We start from the raw sequence: 22,908 nt of genomic DNA, 5'->3' as shown, positions 1-22,908 counted from the left end.
TCCCTGTGAAGACACTGTAAGTTTTACTTTTCTTCCTCTTTCTAATTCAGTTCCTCCTCCACTTTTCAGTTTTTCAAAAATGTGGTGAAATTTCCCGTAGTCCTTATTTATTTTCTCCTTTTCTCTTTGTTCTTACGTATAGACCTTTTTAAGTCTTTTATTCTTACTTCAGTGTGGTTTGGAAATGGTGAAGACAAAATTACGCATGTGTTCAATCCATCATTTTTAACCTCTGGCAAACAAATCACCCTGCTCCAAAACAGGCATTGACTGAACGTCTGGATGCTCTTCTTCTGGAAAAAGCAGAGCGTGAGCAACAGTGTCTTTATCTGAAGAAAGAAAATATTAAAATGAAGCAAGAGGTTGAGGTAAGGCAACAATGTAATGTTTGGTTTTTTTATTTATTTACTATAGTCATGAATTTTAGAGCTAAAATCTTAACAAGCATGTGATTTGATGACTTTAATAATTTACAACAACAAATTAATATCTAAAAAAGAAAAACAACTGAAATCCCTCATCTACAGAGAGATAGAACTAGCATTTAGTTTTTGCATTTCTTAATCCTCTTTATTGCTGTAATGTTACTCTTTAATGAGAATTATTAAAAATTACTTGTTTTGTGAAAAAGTACTTGTTTAAGTAAGTTGACTCTCACACATACTCTAAATGAATCATTGTTCAGTTCTGGAATAGTCAATTGCCTATTGGGTCTGGGCTAATTTTCCCCAAAAGTCCCCTATTGTTCAACTCAGGAGATAACTCATTAAACCTTTGTGACTCAATATAACTTCCGTAATTTATCCCTTTTTAAAAGGAAATTAAATCCAGAGATTTCTTAGATTTTAGTTATTACCCTGAATAACACATTTAGTACTGCAACGTGCAGTATGATACTTAAGGTAGTTGCAGCCTGAGCAGAATTCTTGGGAGTCTCAGTGTCATATTGCTCTATGTACATTTTTGCTCACTTCCTTTTCTCTCCAGTTAGCCTGTGGCTAATATTTTTCCTGAAGGCAGGCATTTCTTTTGTCTTAATTAGGTATTTTTGTGTGCTGATTTTTATAATAGGATTCTATTACTAAGATGGAAGATGTGCACAAGGAGTTTGAACAATCACAAGGAAACTATGTGAAAGAAATTGAAAATCTGAAAAATGAATTAATGGCAGTACATTCCAAACACAGTGAAGATAAAGTTAGCTTGCAAAAGGAACTGGAAGAAGCAGCAAAAAAACAATTAGAACTTTCCGAACAACTTAAATTTCAGGGTAACTGTGAAGATAATGTTAAAAAACTACAAGAGATTCAGAACATCAAGCCAGTCTTTGAGGAACAAATTTTATATCTGCAAAAACAATTAAGCACTGCTACAAATGAAAAGGAGCAAGAAATTACTCATCTCCAAGAAGTCATTGAGGCTAATTCCCAGCGTTACCAAAAAGATATTAATAGTTTGCAAGAAGAGCTTTTGCAGTTGAAAGTTGCACACCAAGAAGAGGTGAAAGATTTGATGTGCCAAATAGAAGCATCTGCAAAAGAACGGGAAGCAGAAGTGAGTAATTTAAACCAGCTAAAGGAGAATTTAGTCAGACAATGTGAAGCAAGTGTGAAGAACATTCAGGAGAAGTATGAATGTGAATTAGAAAACTTAGAGAATGCGCCAGATGCAAACCACAAAAATCAGATGTGTCCTGTGCTCTTACAAGAAGAAGCTTTTGTAGAACAAGTAGTAAACGAAAAAATCAAACACTTAGAAAACACCTTAAAAGAACTGGAGTCTCAACATAGTATCTTAAAAGATGAGGTAACTTACATGAATAATCTTAAATTAAAACTTGAACTTGATGCACAACATATAAAGGATGAGTTTTTTCATGAACGGGAAGACTTAGAGTTTAAAATTAATGAATTATTGCTAGCTAAAGAAGAACAGAGCTGTGTAATTGAAAAATTAAAATCTGAACTAGAAGATTCAAACAAACAATTTTGCTGTATTGTAGAACAACATAACAAAGAAGTACAGAGACTTAAGGAACAGCATCAAAAAGAAATATCAGAACTAACTGAGACATTTTTGTCAGGTTCAGAAAAAGAAAAATTAACACTAATGTTTGAAATACAAGGTCTTAAGGAGCAGTGTGAAAACCTACAGCAAGAAAAGCAAGAAGCAATTTTAAATTATGAGAGTCTGAGGGAGATTATGGAGATCTTACAAACAGAACTGGGGGAATCTGCTGGGAAAATAAGTCAAGAGTTTGAATCAATGAAGCAACAGCAAGCATCTGATGTTAACGAACTTCAGCAGAAACTCAGAACTGCCTTTAATGAAAAAGATGCTCTTCTTGAAACTGTGAATCGTCTCCAGAGAGAAAATGAAAAGTTGTCCCAACAAGAATTAGTGCCAGAACTTGAAAATACCATAAAAAGTCTTCAAGAAAAGAATGAAGTGTGTTTAGTTAGTCTCAGTCAGAGAGATACCATGTTACAAGAACTTGAAGCAAAGATAAGTTCCCTCACTGAGGAAAAAAATGATTTCATAAGTAAAATAAAAACTTCTCATGAAGAGATGGATAATCTCCATAAAAAATGTGAAAGGGAAGAAAGATTGATTGTAGAACTTAGGGGAAAAGTAGAGCAAACTAGCCACTGCAACAGTGAACTGGAACAAAAGGTAAATGAATTAAGAGGAGAACTAGAAGAAACTTTAAAAGAAAAGGATCAAAATAACCAAAAACTAGAAAAACTTATGGTTCAATTAAAAACTGTCTCTGAGGACCAGGAAGCACTATCATCTGAAGTTAAGAGTCTTTATGAGGAAAATAATAGATTAAGTTCAGAAAAGAACCAGTTGAATAGGGATTTGGAAGTTCTCCTGTCCCAAAAAGAAGATGTTATGCTTAAGGAACACATTTCTGAATTAGAAAAGAAACTTCAGGTAACAATTACAGAACGAGATAATTTAAGTACACTGTTTGAAAATGAGCAGGTTCAGAAGTTATTTGTCAAAACTCAGTTATGTGGTTTTCTGAAGCAGATGGAGTCAAAAGTTTCAGAAGAAGATGAAGAGGAAGATGTTGTAAATATCCTACAAGCTGTAGGTGAATCCTTAGCTAAAATCAATGAGGAAAAACACAACTTGATATTTCAGTATGATGAAAGGGTAGCAGAGTTAGAAAAAAAGATTAAGTGCCTTCAAGAAGAGAATGCAGTTCACCATGAAGAGCTTCAGTCTCTACTAAGAGACCATGAACAAGAGAAAGTTCTCTTAAGGAAAGAATTAGAAGAAACCCTGTCACATAAAGAGGCCTTGCAGTCTGATCTTCTAGAAATGAAGAATGCTAATGAAAAAACAAGGCTTGAAAATCAGAATCTTTTAAGTCAAGTTGAAGAAGCCTCTCAAAACTTACATAGCAAAAATAAAACCCAAAATGAAAAAGAACAGTCTTTTGTAAGGGAGCTTGAAAACCTGAGGCTATCGCAGGAACAAAAAGAAGCTGAATTGCAGGACGTGAGAGCAGAGTTGTTGTTATTAAAGGTACTATTATTTCAATTTTATTAATTTAAATAAATTCTTAGTTCTAGTACTAGACTAGAAAATACATACATTAAATTTTTACACTTTTAAGTCAGAAGTAAATTGTTTTCTGAAAAGTACATTAAACATTTTCATGTTACATATTCTGTATCCATATTGGTCACTTTTTGGTTTTAGATCATTTTAGAATCTTGATCTGGCATAAGATTAAATGATTAAGGGGTTAAATGTCTTGGTCAAAATTGCATAACTAGTCAACACCAAAACTACAACATGAAAAAACTAGAATTTCACTCTGGTGTGATATACATTTTACCTTTCTTAAAGAGCGCTATTGAGCAGAAAAGTGGGCTATTGTGGTATTTAACTTTAGCCAAAATTTTAGATTTTTGTCCAAAATTTGTGAAAGTATGATAAACTATAATCATTTAATCTTTTCTTTATTGCATTATGTGTTTGGTATGTGTCAGGTTGTTCATCTTGGCCTTGGATACTACTGTTTTTTTACAGTAAATTCTATATGCATAAGGTCAGTATTACTTGGTTTATCAAGGTAAGAAAAAGACTGCTCATCAAATTGCTTTTTGTGTGAATTTTCTTTAATGAGGATTTTCTCATGCTTGATATGATGGCCAATTAGTTCATCATGGGAAATGAAGTGATTTTCTTTTTGTTTTTTCTATAAAATCTAGGATTCCTTAGAGAAATCACCTGTAGAAAATGATCAACCTTCTTTAGTAAAAGAGTTGGAAGAAAAAATAGGTAAGTATGGTTTTGTATATGTTGTCACAATGAATTACACAGATTCTTCTAGAGTTAGAATACGTTGAGAAATGTAGCTGATTAATGAGTTGTTAAATCATGATAACTAGCTGTCTCTAATGCCCCCATTTTTGCTTCTCTGCCATCTGTTTGCCTTCCTTTCCAAAATTACCACTCTCTTGTTTAATTGTTTAATCTAAAGGACTGATGTGATTCCATTTATAAATGGTTCCATGATGGTTTGGGGATTTTTCATTTATTTAGCAAAGTTTATTTGAATGCCTAGCTAGATAGGCACTAGTAATAGCAAGTGATTAAAATACAGACCATGTCTTCAAAGAGCCAAGTGCCAGAGGGGCTGTTCTTGTAGTAGTTTGAAGTGTCGACAAGGTGTAATGCTGGAAGTACAGGAAGGCATGATCGGTTGTCTGTCTTCAGGTAGGAAAAACATCACAGAATAGGCTATACTTTTGTGTTGAAAATGAGAAATTTGACATGAGAAGAAAAGTATTCTGGCAGGAGAGAACGGCAGGTGTGTGAATATCAACATACATAACATCAAGGAGCATACCAAGAAGTTCCTAGAGAGGCAGGAGTATGACCACAAAAGCACTAGAATGTGTGCAAAGAAGTTGAGACTTTGTCCTATACACATCTTTGTCATAGTAACATTATGGAGTAGCTATTTTATTCCCATTTAAAAATAAGAGACAAATACTTAGAAGTGTTAAGTAATGTGCCCATAAATCTTCAATTTAGTGTCTAGTTAGTCTAGTGAGGGAGAGGTAGCAGGGGAAGCTGGAAGATTTTTAAATGAATGCTAGTTTTCTTATAGTGGATGACTGGGACAAGTGGGGTTAAAAATGAGATTAGGAACTCGGTTTGAGACAAATTTAACAACTCAGATGGTGATGTCAGGTAGACTACTAAATATGCAAATCTGGAGTTATGGGGAGAGAGCTAGATCCAAGGTAAAAAGTTGTAGTTAACAGAACAGTTAAAAGCCATGAGATGGAGATCACCAAGGAAGTGAATGTAGAAAAAATATGAAGACCAGAGACCGTTCTCTGTCATTTAAAAGTCTGAAAGATGGGAACAGCACAGGAGATTGGGAAGGAGCGGCCAGTGAGTTGGGAAAACCCAGAACATAAAATGTGTTGGAAATTAAGATCGATGAAGTGCAAGTAACAGAAGTGTTTAAAGAGGGAAAAGATATTTAACCATGGCAAATGCTAGAATAGGTAAAGTAACATCAGTACAAAGAACTAACCATTGGATTAAGCAAACTAGAGGGCATTGGTAACTTGATAACCTTTTCCGTGATATGCTAAAGCCAGAGCCTGAATGAAATATGTTCAAAAAAAAAAAAAAAATTTGAGAGCATGTGTACACATGCTTACAAAGGGATTTGCTTATAAAAGAGATGAGACAGTATCCAGAGGGGAAGTGTGGTGGTTTGCCTTTTTTTGTTTGTGTGCTGTTTCAGCAATCCTTTTATGACCTTTCCCATCCTCTTTGGTGCTTCCACTGGGGCACCTGGGTGGCTCGAGTCAGTTGAGTGGCCAACTCTTGATTTCAGCTCAGGTCATGATCTCATGCGTTCATGAGTTCGAGCCCTGCATCGGGCTCCATGCTGACAGTACAGATCCTGCTTAGGATTCTCTTTCTCTCCCTCTCTCTCTGCCCCTCCCCACTCTCTCTCTCTCTTTCAGAATAAATAAATAAACTTTAAAAAAAAATGAAAGAAAAAAAGAAAACTCCATTAGAGAGGGGGATTTGCTGCACAAGAAAGAGGGAGCTTTGCTGCACTGATTCTTGAGTACGTGAGAGGTGTAGGATGAAATGCAAAAGTGGAACAATTGGCCAGTGCTGCACAAATACACAGACAAAATAATCACCTGTAGCAGCAGAGAAAGGCAGAGTCTGTGAGCACAGGTGCATCTGGATTAATGAGCGAGGACAGAAATTCAGATAACTTAAGCAGAGATATCAAGAAATAAGATCTGGAACACAGGAGCTGAAATAGAGGAAATGGCTAAAGATGTTAAGGAAGAGATCAGGATTGGAGTGTGTCTACAGAGCAAAAGTATTTAACTGTATCTGATATTTCCCCATATGATCCTGATTTGCAAATTGCCGCCTAAAATCCTACCATAGTTGAGTTTCTAGGAAATCTTCTAACATTAAAGGAGCACTAATAGCCTCTCCAATTCCTAGACACTTATGAAATGAGTAGGCTGTTTTGACAGTTGGAAGGAAATGGACATTTTTACCATTGTTTCCCTTGCTTAGGTAATGACTAAGCTTTCACTTAAAAAAATAGATACTAATATTTTTGCTACTTATTACTTTTAATTACAGATTACAGATTTTGTGTTCCAGATTAAAGGTCAATTTCTAAGGCTAAAACAAGTAAATAATTTGGATTTTTTCCTTTTGAGTTCATATATATAATCCTTTCATTTTGTGTTTTTAGGATATCTGGAAAAAGAATCCAAAGAGAAAGAGGAAAAAATAAATAAGATAAAACTAGTTGCTGTGAAGGCAAAAAAAGAACTAGATTCTAGCAAAAGAGAGGTAAGGTGACTTAAAAATACAAGATTCAATAATCTTGCATATTAGAAAATCTAGTTTTTCTGTCCATAAAAAACTTTTTAGGGGCGCCTGGCTGGCTCAGTCGGTAGAGCACATGACTCTTGATCTCAGCATCGTGAGTTCAAGCCCCACACTGGGTGTAGAGATTACTTAAAAATAAAATCTTTAAAAAACAAAACAAAACTTTTTATCATATATTTAAAATAGGCCCAGACTCTACGGGAAGAGCTTGAATCTGTTCGATCAGAAAAGGATCAGTTGTCTACTTCCATGAGAGATCTCATTCAAGGAGCAGAAAGCTATAAGGTAAAAATAGTTATTTTAATAGCAAGTTATATTTGTAACTTCTAAGTTAAGGAATGTACTAGAAATGTAAAACTTGTCCATAAGACAGTCGCCTTGTATTTTTTAGTAAATTTGTTTCTATTTTTTTGTGTAATGTCATAGCATCCTAGTATCAAGATTTTAAGTGTCTGAGATTTAAAGTACCTTCAAGCTATTGTTTTTTAAAACCAAAGTTCTGTCTTGGGATTTCCTAATAAAATCAGTAACAAAAAAGATGACTATTATTACTGTTATTATTTTATATTCTGGCCAAGTGAATAAACTTGAAACTCAAACAACAGGTTTAAAAGGAAAGTAAAAGCATTATTTGGAGGTAATATGCTTATCAACCTAACATGAGAATATTATAAAAAAATTTAAAATTAAAATAAGAGAGTGCAACAAAATCCCTGAATGTAAGATAAATACCTTTACATTCTTGTATGTATTTATTCAGCAAATATTTATACAGTCAGAGTGAGTACTGAGTACTAGGGAGATGCAGTCCACCAAATAGACTAAATTCCTGCCCTCTAAGGACTTAAATTCTAATGGCAATAACAGAGAAGTAGACAAAAAAAATTTAAGAAACTTACAGTGTATAACAATAAAAGAGGATGGTATCAACAAGAGAGTAAGCCAAGTGGGATTGATTGAAAGAAGAAAATTCCATAGAAGCCAAAAATAAAATTTCAGGAAGAACTTTAATGAGAAAATTTGGCACTTCTTGAAGAAAACTGCAAAACATATATATAGCAACTATTATTATTTGATATACTTGTTTTCAGGTTGGTTTACATGTTCTGAAACAATTTCACTAAAGATTTATTTATCTATTTTGGTTATGCAATCTTGACAATTATTTTAAGTTTCAAATGGGAAATAAGCTCACAAGAATAGTTAATACTTTTTAAAGTGAAAAAAGAAAAGCCATCTTGCTCTAGCAGGTGTGAAATTTATTACAAAACCATAATGTGATACAATTCTGATATAAAAATAAGACATTAATTTAACAGAAGACAGAGACCTCTGCATAACAACAAACACTTCTAGGCCAGCCTCTTTTCTAAGCACTTTACGTATCTTATCAGACTTAATTCTAAAAAAAAAATTTTTTTAGTAAAAAAAAAACAAAAAAACAAGAAACATATAATTAACATTGCCGCTATCACAGAGCAAGTAACAGAATAAAGCCAAGTTTGGATTCAGGAAGTCTGGTTCCAGATCTGTTCTATCACCAACTAAGCTAGATTGTATACTAGCCCAGTAAGATTTGAAAACATTGAAACCAACAAAGAAGGAATAAGGTAACTACTTCAGAATAATTTAGTTAGATTTTTACTTTACTCCCACACACCAAAATAAATTCTAGGTGGATTTAAAGAGTTTTGTGAAAAGTGAAAAGGATTTTTTAAAACCTGGTATAAAACAATCATTTTACTGCTGGATATGAGATACGTTTCTAAACTTAAAAGCAAATGAATTTACAAAGGAAAAGATAGACTGAACTATATAAAATAAAAAATTAACATGAAAATATGACAAGGGATTAATATCCTTAATATATAAAGGTATTTGACACATCCATTTTTTTAAAACACTTATTTGAAATTTATAGGCTCATTTGTCTTTTATGAGCCATTAGCAGCTTGCTTCTTTACATTTTAATCTAATTTATTAATTTTTATCAATGGGTAGACCAGGTATGCCAATTTCTTTGTTTAAACTATAGAGATGCCTGGGTGGTTTAGTCGGTGAAGCATCCAACTTTGTTTCAGGTCATGATCTCATGGTTCATGAGTTCGAGCCCCGCATTGGGCTCTGTGCTGACAGTTCAGAGCCTGGAGCCTGCTTCGGATTCTGTGTCTCCCTTTCTCTCTGCCCCTCCCCTACTCACACTCTGTTGCTCTCTCTCAAAAAATAAGGAAACATTAAAAAAAATTTTTTTTAATATAGATTTCAGGGGTATTTGGGTGTCTCAGTCGGTTGAGTGTCCAACTTTCGATTTCAGCTCAGGTCATGATCCCAGTGTTGTGGGATCCCCTGTGTCAGGTTCCGTGCTGAGCATGGGGCCTTTTTAAGATTCTTTCTTCCTCTGCCCCTCTCTCCTTACACATGTCCACTGTCTCTCTCAAAAACCAATAAAAATTAAATATATATAGGGAGAGATTTCAAAAGACAAAAAAAAAAAAGAATATCAAAGAATGGTGAGCCAAGTACAAAAGGTACAACTGCATAATGAGAATGCTCATAGGAAAAGAAAGACATGCCTTTCAAGAAATGTTAAAAATTTAGGGCGCCTGGGTGGCTTAGTCAGTTAAGCATCTGACTCTGGATTTCAGCTCGGATCATGATGTTACAGTTCGTGGGTTCAAGCCCTACATCAGGCTCTTTGCTTAGAGCACAGAGCCTGCTTAGGATTCTCTCTCCCCCTTGTCTGCCCCTCCTCCAGTCTCACACATGTTCTCTCTCTCTCTCTCTCTCTCTCTCTCTAAATAAACTCTTAAAAATTTTAAAAGTTCCTTAGAGAAGGAAAATGATGTAGGTCAGACTCAGAAAACAATACTGAAGAAGAACAAAATGGGAGGATTAACCTGACTTCAAGACTTACTATAAAACTACAGCAATCAAGACAATGTGATATTGGTAGAAGAATAGAGAAATAGATCAGTAGGAGAGAATAGAGAGCCCAGAAATAGACCCATATAAATATAGTCAGCTGATCTTTGACAGTGGAGGAAAAGATAACCTTTTAAACAAATAGTGCTAAAACAATTAGACATCCACCTGTAAAAAAAAAAAAAAAAAAAAAATTGAATCTAGATACAGACCTCATACCCTTCACAAAAATTATCTCAAAAGTGGATCATAAGCCTACATGTAAAACAAAGAACTGTGAAACTCCTAGAAAATAACTGGAGAAAACCTAGGTTAATTTGAGTGTAACAATGACTTTTTAGAACACCAAAGGTATGATCCATGAAAGAATTGATAAGCTATATGTATACACACACACACACACACACATATATGTTTAAATTATAAGTATTTGTTCTGCGAAAGATAATGTCAAGAGAATGAGAAGGCATAGACTGGGAGAAAATATTTGCAAAGGACGTACATCTGATAAAGGACTGTTATCCTAAAATATGCAAAGAACTACTAAAACTCAACAGTAAGAACACAAAAAACCTGATTTAAAACTGGGCCAAAAAACTTAGACCAAAGAAGATAAACAGATGGCAAATAAGCATTTGAAAAGATATTCCACACCATATGTCATCAGGGAAGTGCAAATTAAAACCACTGCATGCATATTAGAATGGCCAAAATCTGAAACACCAACACCAACAAATGCTGACAAAGACATGGAGCAATAGGAACTCTCATTCAGAAAATCTGGTAGGGGGTACAAAATAGTACAGCCATTTTAACAGAAGTTTGGCAATTTCTCACAAAACTAAACCTACTCTTACCGTATGATCTAGTAACTGTTGGTGTTTATGCAACGGAGTTGAAAACATATCCACGCAAAAACCTGCATGTAGGTGTTATAAACAGCTTTGTTTATAATTGCCAAACTTTGGGAACAACCAAGGTGGCCTTCAGTAGGTAAATGGATAGATAAACTGGTACATCCAGGCAATGGAATGTCATTCAGTGCTGAAAAGAAATGAGCTATGAAGCCATGAAAAGGCATGAAGGAAACTTAAATGCATGCTACTACCAAGCAAAAGAAGCCAATCTGAAAAGTCTACATAATGGATGATTCCAACTACATGACATGTTGGAAAAGGGAAAAGACAGTTAAAAACAAAAAAATCAGTGGTTAGGGAGGGAGGGATGAATAGATGGAACAGAGGATTTTTAGGTTGTGAAACTACTCTGTATGATACTGATTAATGGTGGATGTATGTCATTATAAATTTGTCCAAAGCTAGAAAATGTACAACACCAGAAGTGAACCCTAATGTAAACTATGGACTTTGGATGGTGATGTGTCAGTGTAAGGTCATCAATTGTAACAAATGTGCCATGTATTATTGATAATATAGAAGGCTCTGCATTTGGGGGTAGAGGAGTAATGGGAAATCTGTACCTTCCTCTCTGTTTTGGTGTGAACCTAAAACTGCTCTTAAAAAAATGAAGTCTATTAAAACATTTTCAAAAATACATTTTAGGGGCACCTGGGTGGCTCAGTTGATTATTCAAGCCCCACATCAGGCTCTGTGCTGGCAGTGTGGAGGCTGCTTGGGCCTCTCTGTCCCTCTTTCCGCCCCTCACCAGCTTGCTCTCTCTCTCCCTCTCTCTCTCTCAAAGTAAATAAATAAACTTAAAAATACATTTTATAGTTGTATAATTTTCTCAGCCTTTGAATAAGCTAGGGATTCCATTTGTGAGGAAACAACAGGATGTACGATTAAATCGGTCCTGCTGATATGTTTAAGAATCATGATCATTTTTTATAAAAATAGACATAACTGAGCTCCATTAGGTTCCTCAGGGAACATCAATATTAGGATGCTGAGGAATTTTGTAGACTTGTGAACCTGGCCAGTTTCTTTTTTCAGTGTTCATATCACTTAAAATAATCATTTTTTATCAGTTTTTTAATGTTTATGTTAAGAGAAAGAGAGCAGGTGCACGCACACATGAACAGGAGGAGGAGAGAGAGCGAGAGAGAGAGAATCCCAGGCCAGCTCCATGCTCAGTGTGGAGCCTGATGCAGAGCTTGATCGTGACCTGAGCCAAAATAAAGAGTTGGATGCTTAACCAAGTTCCCCAGATGCCTCTCAGTTGTTGTTGTTGTTGTTGTTGTTGTTGTTTTAAAGATCTGAACAGGGGCGCCTGGGTGGCTCAGTCAGTTGGACGCCTGACTTCAGCTCAGGTCATGATCTCACAGCTCATGAATCCAAGCCCCACGTTGGACTCTGTGCTGACAGCTCAGAGCCTGGAGCCTGCTTCAGATTCTGTGTGTGTCTCTCTCTCGCCTTCAAAAGTAAACATACATTAAAAATATTAAAAAAAAAAAAAAAAAAAAGATCTGAACGTACAACAATTCTGAAGCGGTGATAATTTGTAATTATTCATTTGCTTGGAATCAATATAGGCATATGCATCGAGGAAATTAGACCATTGCACGCATGGCATTCATTTTTTGTTCCAGTGCTCCCCTTAGGAATAATATGTGATTATAGTCAGAATTTCCTGTGGCGAGCCATTATTTATTTAAGTCAACTTTGTTATAGGAATCCCATTTTTGCAGCTCTTGACAACTATTAGAACCATAGCAAGTAAAAACGAAGACGAGATAGAGTTTAAGAAGATATGGGGCGCCTGGGTGGCGCAGTCGGTTAAGCGTCCGACTTCAGCCAGGTTACGATCTCGCAGTCCGTGAGTTCGAGCCCCGCGTCGGGCTCTGGTCTGATGGCTCAGAGCCTGGAGCCTGTTTCCGATTCTGTGTCTCCCTCTCTCTCTGCCCCTCCCCCGTTCATGCTCTGTCTCTCTCTGTCCCACAAATAAATAAACGTTGAAAAAAAAATTAAAAAAAAAAAAAGAAGATAAAGATCTCTGATCTATAGACTTAGAGGAATCTGCACGAAATACAAAAACAGCATGGAATCTTCTCTCTGTGGAAGACAAATGATTTCTCAACCCCATATTCATTTAAGCCAAGAAATAGCAGAACCCTCAGACAAATAAACATGGACAAACATATATATATAAGCCAGATTTTTGGTTCCCACATCCTGTTTTTGCCGATCATTAGATGGGTAGACCATAAAATCGAAACTCAGATCCCAACATTCAGCTACTAGTGTGGATAATAGTTGATTATGTATAAATCAGAATTAGAAACAAAATTACACTTAGCCAAGAGTCGGATTTGGCAAGCAAGAGCCAGAAAGAGCCTATAATTGTCACACATGAAACCCCAGAAGAGCCTGGGAAGGACTCAAGAAGTCCTGGTCTGAATGAAGGTCACTTTTTAGGCTTTCCAAAGTAAACTTTCAAAGAAAACTCAGATTTTGTTAGTTATTCTGTACACAAATTCATCATGTGAAGAACAGTCGGTAGTTTTCCAAGAACCAAGGCAAAAGCAGGATTTATTAGAGGAGGGGGAAAAAAAAAACAGTACACACAGTCTCAAAACAGTGAATCTCATTTACATACTTTGGAGGATAACCTAATTTGCCAGTATGTTGCAAAAAGGTCAGCCCGGGCATTTTGTTCTTGAGTAGGGACCAACCAAAAATATCAAAATTCCATTGGTTTTAGAGTCCAAAAAATGGTAAACATCTTGCCACAGAGAGTGAGACACTGATTGTATGAAATATCTTCCTATGTCCTTCCATTAGCACTTATACCTTATGTTAGGCCAGGCCTCAAACATTTCCCTCATCACAATTCTTTAGGTGGAGTTAATAGGCCACCAGGTTAAGCTTTTTCTCCTCCCTCTTTAAATTTTGTTTATGTTACAGGAGTTTATTTTTATTGATGACTAGAATATATTTAACTTGCTGGTACTGTATAAATGTAAAATCCTTTTGCCCTTTAATAGTTCCATCCCATACTAAAGTCCTCTGAACTATGTTAATTTTATTATACAGTGCCAATTAGATGTTCTGTCAAATGTTGAACTTAGCTAAGTGTTTTAAACTTTCAGAATGGACTCAAATGTTATATCAAGATGGTTTGGTAATATAGTCTGATTGGTCAAATGTATAATTGTCTAAAGTTAAATCCTTTTGTTTTTTATTGAAGAATCTTTTATTAGAATATGATAAGCAGTCAGAGCAGTTGGATGTGGAAAAAGAACGTGCTAATAATTTTGAACATCACATAGAAGAACTTACAAGACAATTAAGGAATTCAACTTTTCAGGTAAAAAAAATTTTGTGGAGGTATAATTGACATACAACATTATATTAGTTTAGTTTCAGGTGTACATCATGATTTGCATATATTTTGAAGTCTGGTTAACACCTATCCATACGTAGTTACAGAATTTTTTTTCCTTGCAATTAGAACTTTTAGGATTTACTCTTAACAACTTTCAAATATTCAATACAGTGTTATTAACTATAGCACCATGCTGTACATTTCATGACTTATTTATTTTATAACTGGAAGTTTATAACCTTTGACTGCCTACACTTATTTCACCCACCCCCACCCTGTGCCTCTGGCAACCACATATTCTATGAGCTTAGTTGTTTCGTTTTTTTTTTTTTTAATTGCACATATATGAGAGATCATATGGTATTTATCTTTCTCTGATTTATTTCACTTAGCATGATGCCCTCAAGGTCCATCCATGTTGCCACAGATGGCAAGATTTCATACTTCTGTATGGCTGTATGGCCAAATAATATTCCATTTCATATATACACACACATACACATACATACATACATATACCACATGTTTTTTATACATTCATCCATCAGTGAACACTTAGGCTGTTTCCTTATCCTGGCCATTGAAAGCCATGCTGCAGTAAACGTGGTTGTGCATATATCTTTTTGAGTTAGTGTTTCTATTTTCTTCGAATAAATACCCAGAAATGTAATTACTGGATCATATGGTAGTTCTGTTTTTAATTTTTTGAGAACTTCCATAAAGTTTTCCACAGTGGCTGCACCAATTTACATTCCCAACCCTTTTCTCCACATCCTTGCCAACACTTGCTGTTTCTGTTTTTCTGATGATAGCCATTCTAACAGATATAAGATGATATTTCATTGTGGTTTTGATTTGCATTTCTTTGATAATCAGTGATGTTGAACATCTTTTCATGTACCTGTTAGCCATTTGTATGTCTTTGGAAAAATGCCTGTATAGATATTCTGCCCATTTTTAAATCGAATTGTTCGGTTTTTTGCTTTTGAATTGTACAAGTTCTTTATTTAGGCTGTTAACCCATTATCAGATATAAGATTTGCAAATGCTTTCTCCCATTCAGTAGGTTGCCTTTTCATTCTGTTGATGGTTTCCTTTGCTATAAAGAAGGTTTTGAATTTGATGCAGTCCCATTTGTTAATTTTTATTTTTGTTGCCTTTGCTTTTGGTATCAGGTTCAAAATATCATTTGCAAGACCAATGTCAAGGAGCATACTGCCATTGTCTAGAGGTCTTATGGTTTCAGGTCTTACATTCAAATCTTTAAACCATTTTAAGTTAATTTTTGTGTAAGATGAAGGTAGTGGTCCAGTTTCATTCATTTGCATGTGGACATCCAACTTGTCCAACACCATTTATTGGAAGAGACTGTACATTTCTTATTGTATATTCCTGGCTCCTTTGTCATAAGTGAATTGACCATATTATCATAGGTTTATCTCTGGGCTCTTTGTTTCATTGACCTGCATGTCTGCTGTTATGCCAGTACCATACTGTTTTGAGTACTATAGTTTTGTAATATAGTATGAAATTGGGGAGCATGATAGCTCCAGTTTCATTCTTCTTTTTCAAGATTGCTTTGGCTATTTGGGCTCTTCTTAGGTTCTGTACAAATTTTGGGATTGTTCTAGTTCCCTGAAAAAATGCCATTGAATTTTTCATAGGGATTTGCATTGAATCTGTAGATTGCTTTGGTCAGGATAACAATATTTGGACTTTTGAAAAATATTAATTCTTCCAATCTATGAGCATAGAGTATCTTCCCATTTATTTCTGTCATTTTCAATTTCTTCCATCAGTGTCTTAAAGTTTTAAGTCTTTCACCTCTTTGAATTTATTACTAGGTACTTTTTTTCTTTTTGATGCAGTTTTAAGTGGGATTGTTTATTCTTAATTCTTCTTTCTGATAGTTTGTCATTAGTGTATAGAAAACACAACAGATTTCTGTATATTGATCTTGTATTCTGCAGCTCTACTGAATTCGTTTATTCTAACAGTTTTTTGGTGGAGTCTTTAGGGTTTTCTATACATAGTATCCTGTCATCTGCAGTGACAGTTTTACTTCTTCTTTTGCAATTCGGATGCCTTTTCTTTTTCTTGCTTATTGTTGTGGCTAGGACTTCTAATACTATGTTAAATAAAAATGTCACAAGTAGGAATCTTGTCTTGTTCCTGATGTTAGAGGAAAAACTTTTCACTATTGAGTATGATGTAGTTGTGGGCTTGTCATATACGGCCTTTATTATGTTGAGGTACATTCCTTACACACCCACTTGGTTGAAAGGGCTTTTCAGGTAATTTTAAATTGAGTAAAAGCAAACATGAAAATTGTAATAAATATGTTTAAATTTCAGTATTTTTGCATAAAAACTTTTAATTAAAGTCAATATAAACTTAATTTCATTTTCTTTTTCCCCCTGTTGGGGGAAGACTATGACAAAACAGCTGGCAACTCTCCTGTCTTATCTACTGCTCTAATCTCAGCTCCCTGGGGTATTTTTGGTTTTGTTTCTTTTTTGCTTTTCCTCTGCCAGTGCTTGTGGTCTCTTGTAATGTTTGCCAAATTTATTTTAACAATAGTGTTTTAAACTTCTTCTCGATTTTACATTATGTGGAATTGTTTTTGAAATCTTCAGTTTTCAAATTGTGCCATAATCTCATAATGTATTATTTTATTCTTCCTGTCTTGTACATATTTTTCTGCATGTTTACAGTAGTGAACATTTGTCATTCTAGTGTGAAAAATTAAATTCTGATAATGAAGATCTCCTGGCTCGTATTGAGACACTACAGTCTAATGCAAAGTTATTAGAAGTACAGATATTAGAAGTCCAAAAAGCCAAAGCAGTGGCAGACAAAGAGTTGGAAGCCGAAAAACTTCAGAAAGAACAGAAGATAAAGGTACAAACAGTCCCATGGGATTAATTTGTTATATAGTGATATTTTTATTATATTACTTAAGTGAAGGAAAGACTATGAATACAACAGAGTTCATTAATTCCCTAATGTATGTGAACTATGAATTTGAGAATCCCAAGATATAATTTTGAGGTGCACATTTTTTAAATATTAGAAGGTTTTCAAGCTTTTTTTTTGTATTTTAGTATGTCAAATTCATTTTATAGACCCTTACAAATACCTTTTTTTAATGCTAGTTGGCTTGGGGGGATGAGGTGGCAATATTTTTATTTTTAATTTCAGGAGCATGCCAGTTCTGTAAATGAACTTGAAGAACTTCAGCTTCAACTTCAGAAGGAAAAGAAACAGCTTCAGAAAACTATGCAAGAATTAGAGCTGGTTAGAAAGGTAAAATAAAATACTAAATTCAAAACTAAGATCAATATTCACAGTGTTAAACTATTCTAATAGTTTAGAAAGGAAATATGTCAAAAATAAGGTTTTTGAGGTACCAAAATAATCATGTGTAGATTGTCAGCCTCAAAAAATTGCAAGTTTAACTTATTTCTCTCAGTCTTGTTTTTTCAGAAGAATCTAGGCTCAAAAATGATTAGATTTTGGTTTGATACTTCATTTTTTGTACAGGATTATTCTATGACACATGAAGATCTAATTAATGTCAAAAATGGGAATTTGTATTATACTTAAAACTTTGGCTAATTTTTCTCTACTTCTTCAAAGATGAGGCCAAAAAGAAAAGTACTGTAAGAGCTGCTTAAAATGTTAATATTTTAGGGGCACCTGAGTGGCTCAGTTGGTCAAGCGTCTGACTATTGATCGTGATCTCACGATTTAAGAGATTGAGCCGCACTGAGAGCATGGAGCCTGCTTAGGATTCTCTCTCTACCCCTCCCTCTCTGTCCCTCCCTGGCTCTCTCTCTCTCAAAATAAATAAATTAATTTAAAAAAATTTTTCAATGTTAATATTTTATAAATAAGAGCTCCATAGGTAGAACTATGAATTGTGGTTAATGAAAATTATGATGAAATTCACTGAAACTGAGAAAGTTAAACTATTAGAAAATATTTTATTTTATAAAATTACAAATTAGAAAGTACCAATTTCTAGTTTGTTCATATGTGTAAACTTTCCATATTACAGAAAAGCATAATAGAATATGTTTATTCCTGTGGCATAATTTATAATTATGCAATTAACAGTTTTGCAAATCAACTGATCTACTATTATGTGGATCTTTTATTTCTGATATGTGCAGGATGCCCAGCAAACCACATTGATGAATATGGAAATAGCTGATTATGAACGTTTGATGAAAGAACTAAATCAAAAGTTAGCTAATAAAAACAGCAAGATAGAAGATTTGGAGCAAGAAATAAAAATTCAGAAGCAGAAACAAGAAACCCTGCAAGAAGAAATGGGTGAGTAAAACAAAATTCACTTTAACTTACAATAATTTCATCATAACAGAACACAGGGCAGCAACATTAGTTGTTCATTTCACCAGTCTTTGCCAACCAGAGCTTTCACACAATGCTCACTATTCTTAAGGACCAGGAGGGTTGTAAAACCATGTTTTGTTTGGATGTGTACAGTCCACGTTGGTGAATAATGCATTCACTTACTTAAACATTTCTTAAGTACCTGCTATGTGAGTGATACAAAGGTAAGAAATGGTCTTATCCACGATTTGCTGGTTGTCAGCAGAGTAGGAACATCAAATAGCAATTAAACCTTCTTTTTAAGGTGATTACATTCCATTCTTTCCATAAAATGATTTCTCATGTATGCACCTAAAGCTCTAAATATCCCCAGGCACTCCTTCAGCCACATCTCATAAGTTGATATGTTATACTTCTTATTCCACTCAAGATTTTTTAAATTTCCTTTGGATTTCTTCTTTGACCCATGGGTTATTTACAAGTGTGTTATTTAATTTGTTTGAAGGAATTTCAAATATCTTTCTGTTAATGATTTCTAACTGAATTCTGTTGTAGTTAAAAAACATATTCTGCATGATTTCAGTCCTTTTAAGTTTATTCAGTTTTGTATTAGGGTTCAGAATAAGATTTCTTTTGGTGAATGCTCCTTAGGCACTTGAAAACAATGTGTTCAACTGTATTAGTTGTTGGATAGAGTGTTCTAACTAATGTCAATTAAGTCAAGTTAGGTGACTGTTTAAGTTTTCTGTATTTTTAATGATTTTCTGATTACTGCTTTATCAAGTATGGAGAGAGGGATGTTGAATTTCCTGAACATAACTGTGGATTTCTTTCTCTTTTCATTTCTGTTAGTTTTGGCTTCATATATTTAGAAACTCTGGAATTAGCTACATTTACATTTAGAATCATTACTTGTTCTTGGTAATTTAATTCCTCTATTATTATGAAATATGTCTTATTACTAGTAATATTTATTTTTCTAAAGTCCACTTTGATATTAATGTAACCACTCCAGCTTTCTTTTGTTTATTGTTTACATAGCATGTCTTTTCCTATCCTTTGGCTTGCGACCTAAGTCTATAAAATATTCCTTTTAGATAGCATATAGTTGGGTCTTCCTTTTCTCTCCAAGCTGACAGTCTCTGCTGTTTAATTGGAATATATAAGTCATTTATTTTTAACATAAATATTTATGTGATTAGATTTAAATCTATCTTGCTGATTATTTTCTATTGTTCTGTAATTCATTTCCTTTCTCCTCTTTTATCTGCCTTCTTTTGAATTAATTTATATGATGCTATTTTATCTCTTTTATTAGCTATACCATTGTTAGTGTTTAGTGGTGGGTTTAGGGTTTATAATATATCATAAATTTATTACAGATTACATTTAAGTAAATTATACCACTTCATATATAGTATAAGAATCTTACAGTACTGTTTGTTTCCCCATTGTTGGTCTTTATTTTTATCACACATTTGCTTCACATGTTTTTCACATGTGTTAGGAATGTAATAACTGTGTTGTTTTTCTTTAAAAATATTTCTTTATTAAAGAGAGATATGCAAACCATGTCCCACAGTTATTCATATATATATGTAGGTTTTTATATGTGTGTGTGTGTGTGTGTGTGTGTATATATATATGTATATATAGAAAGGTTTTACTGAAACATTGCCATGTACATTTGTGTGTATCACCTATGGCTACTTTCATGCTATAACAGCACAGTTGAGTAGTTGTAACAGATACTGTATCACCTGCAACACTATAATATTTATTACCTCACCATGTAAAACATTTTCCAATCCCTGTTTTAAAGAAATAAAAAACTAGAAAAAAATTTTTTAACTATTTACCCACATATTTACCATCTCTGTTGCTCTTCATTTCATGTATATCCAGATTTCATCAAGTATGACTTTCCTTTTGCCTGAAGGACTTCCTTTAACATATCTTGTACTGTGGGCTGTAGGTATTGAATTCTGTTATGTCTTTCACCCCCAAAAAATTGCCTTCATTTTTTTCTTAACTGTAAAATTTTATTCTTTTTTTTTTTTTTACATCCAAGTTAGTTACTATATAATACAACAATGATTTCAGGGTAGATTCCATAATGCCTGTTACCCATTTAGCCCATCCCCCCCTCCCTCCCACAACCCCTCAAATAACCCTCTGTTTGTTCTCCATGTTTAAGAGTCTTATGTTTTTCCCCCTCCCTGTTTTTATATTACTTTTCCTTCCCTTCCCTTGTCTTCATCTGGTATGTGTCTTAAAGTCCTCAGAGTGAAGTCATATAATATTTGTCTTTCTCTGACTAATTTTGCTTAGCATAATACCTTTAGTTCCATCCACATACTTGCAAATGGCAAGATTTCATTCTTTTTGATGGCTGAGTAATACTCCATTGTCTATATATACAACATCTTCTTTATCCATTCATCCATATGTGGACGTTTGGGCTCTTTCCATACTTTGATTGTTGTTGCTAGTGCTGCTATAAACAGCACACCTGTATCCCTTGGATAAATACCTAGTAGTGCAAATGCTGGGTCACAGGGTAGTTCTGTTTTTACTTTTTTGAGGAAACTCCATACTGTTTCCAGAGTGGCTGCACCAGTTTGCATTCCCACCAGCAGTGCAACAGGGTTCCTCTTTCTTTACATCTTCGCCAACATCTGTTGTTGCCTGAGTTATTAATTATAGCCATTCTGACTGATGTGAGGTGGTATCTCATTGTGGTTTTGATTTGTATTTCCTGAAGATGAGTGATGTTGAGCATTTTTCATGTGTCTGTTGGCCATCGGGATGTCTTCCTTGGATAAGTGTCTATTCATGTCTGTTGCCCTTTTCTTCACTGGATTATTTGTTTTTTGGGTGTTGAGTTTGATAAGTTCTTTATGGATTTTGGATAATAACCCTTTATCTGATATGTCGTTTGCAAATATTTTCTCCCATTCCATCGGTTGCCTTTTAGTTTTACTGATTGTTGATTTCAAGTTTCATAGCATTGTGGTCTGAAATATGCACAGTATGATCTCGATCTTTTTGTACTTGTTGAGGTCTGATTTGTGTCCCGGTATGTGGTCTGTTCTGGAGAACGATCGATGTGCACTAGAGAAGAATGTATATTCCGCTGCTTTAGGATGAAATCTTCTGCATATATCTGTTAAGTCCATCTGGTCCAGTGTTTCATTCAAAGACATTGTTTCCTTGTTGGTTTTTTGTTTAGATGATCTGTCTATTGCTGGAAGTGGGGGTGTTGAAGTCCCCTACTATTATGGTATTATTATCAATGAGTTTTTTATGTTTGTGATTAATTGATTTATATGCTTGGGTGTTTCCACAGTTGGCGCATAAATGTTTACAATTGTCAGGTCTTCTTGGTGGATAGACCCCTTAATTATGATAAAATGCCCTTCTTCATCTCTTGTTACAGTCTTTATTTTAAAGTCTAGATTGTCTGATATAAATATGGCTACTCTGGCTTTCTTTTATTGACCATTAGCATGATAGATGGTTCTCCATTCCCTCACGTTCAATCTGAAGGTGTCTTTAGATTAAAGTGGGTGTCTTGTAAACAGCATATAGATGGATCTTGTTTCCTTGTCCATTCTGTCACCCTATGTCTTTTGATTGGAGCATTTAATACATTGATTTACAGTGAGCACTGAAAGATATGAATTTATTGCCATTATGTTGCTTGTGCTTGTAGAGTTGGAGTTTCTGCTGGTGTTCTTTTGTTCTTTCTAGTCTTTGTTCCTTTTGGTCTTTATTTTATTTATTTATTTATTTATTTATTTATTTAGTCTTTTCTCCCTCAGGGAACCCTCCTTAAAATTTCTTGCAGGACTTGTGTAGTGGTCACGAACTCCTTTAATTTTTGTTTGGGAAACTTTTAATCTGTCCTTCTATTTTGAATGACAGCCTTGCTGGATAAAGAGTTCTTGGCTGCATATTTTTTCTGATTCACCACATTGAATATATCCTGCCACTCCTTTCTGGCTTGCCAAGTTTCTGTGGACAGGTCTGCTGCAAATCTGATTTGTCTTCCCTTGTAGGTTAAGGACTTTTTTTTTCCTTTGCTGCTTTCATGATTCTCTCCTTGCCTGAGTATTTTGTGAATTTGACTATGATAGGTCTTGCTGACAGTTGGTTTTTTTTTAATCTAATGGGAGTCCTCTGTGCTTCCTGGATTTTGATGTCTGTTTCTTCCCCCAGCTTAGGAAAGTTTTCTGCTATGATTTGCTCCCATAACCCTTCTACCTCTTTTTCTCTCTCTTCATCTTCTGGGACCCCTGATTCTAATGTTGTTCCTTTTTAATGAGTCACTGATTTCTCTAATTCTTAAATTGTGCTCTTTTTCCTTAGTCTCCCTCTTTTTATCTGCTTGATTATTCTCCATAAGTTTGTCCTCTATATCACTGA

At 34.5% G+C, this 22,908-nt stretch overlaps 1 protein-coding gene across 2 annotated transcripts in view; it reads left to right on the top strand.

Annotated features, from left to right (window-relative positions):
- Nucleotides 1–22,908, top strand: part of GCC2 (GRIP and coiled-coil domain containing 2) — a 66,373-nt gene that overhangs the window by 5,577 nt on the left and 37,888 nt on the right. For both annotated transcript variants that reach the window (XM_043603030.1, XM_043603029.1), the window contains exons 5-13: nt 264–368; nt 1,072–3,537; nt 4,230–4,299; nt 6,776–6,876; nt 7,102–7,200; nt 13,984–14,103; nt 16,858–17,022; nt 17,323–17,427; nt 18,297–18,459. In XM_043603030.1, coding sequence (XP_043458965.1) covers nt 264–368; nt 1,072–3,537; nt 4,230–4,299; nt 6,776–6,876; nt 7,102–7,200; nt 13,984–14,103; nt 16,858–17,022; nt 17,323–17,427; nt 18,297–18,459 — 3,394 coding nt within the window. The remainder of the gene's footprint in view (nt 1–263; nt 369–1,071; nt 3,538–4,229; nt 4,300–6,775; nt 6,877–7,101; nt 7,201–13,983; nt 14,104–16,857; nt 17,023–17,322; nt 17,428–18,296; nt 18,460–22,908) is intronic.

This window comes from Prionailurus bengalensis, chromosome A3 (genome assembly GCF_016509475.1).
Source record: "Prionailurus bengalensis isolate Pbe53 chromosome A3, Fcat_Pben_1.1_paternal_pri, whole genome shotgun sequence".
Taxonomy (NCBI): Eukaryota; Metazoa; Chordata; class Mammalia; order Carnivora; family Felidae; genus Prionailurus; species Prionailurus bengalensis.
The sequence above is the reverse complement of the archived record's forward strand: the minus strand, read 5'-3'. Positions and strand labels throughout refer to the sequence as shown.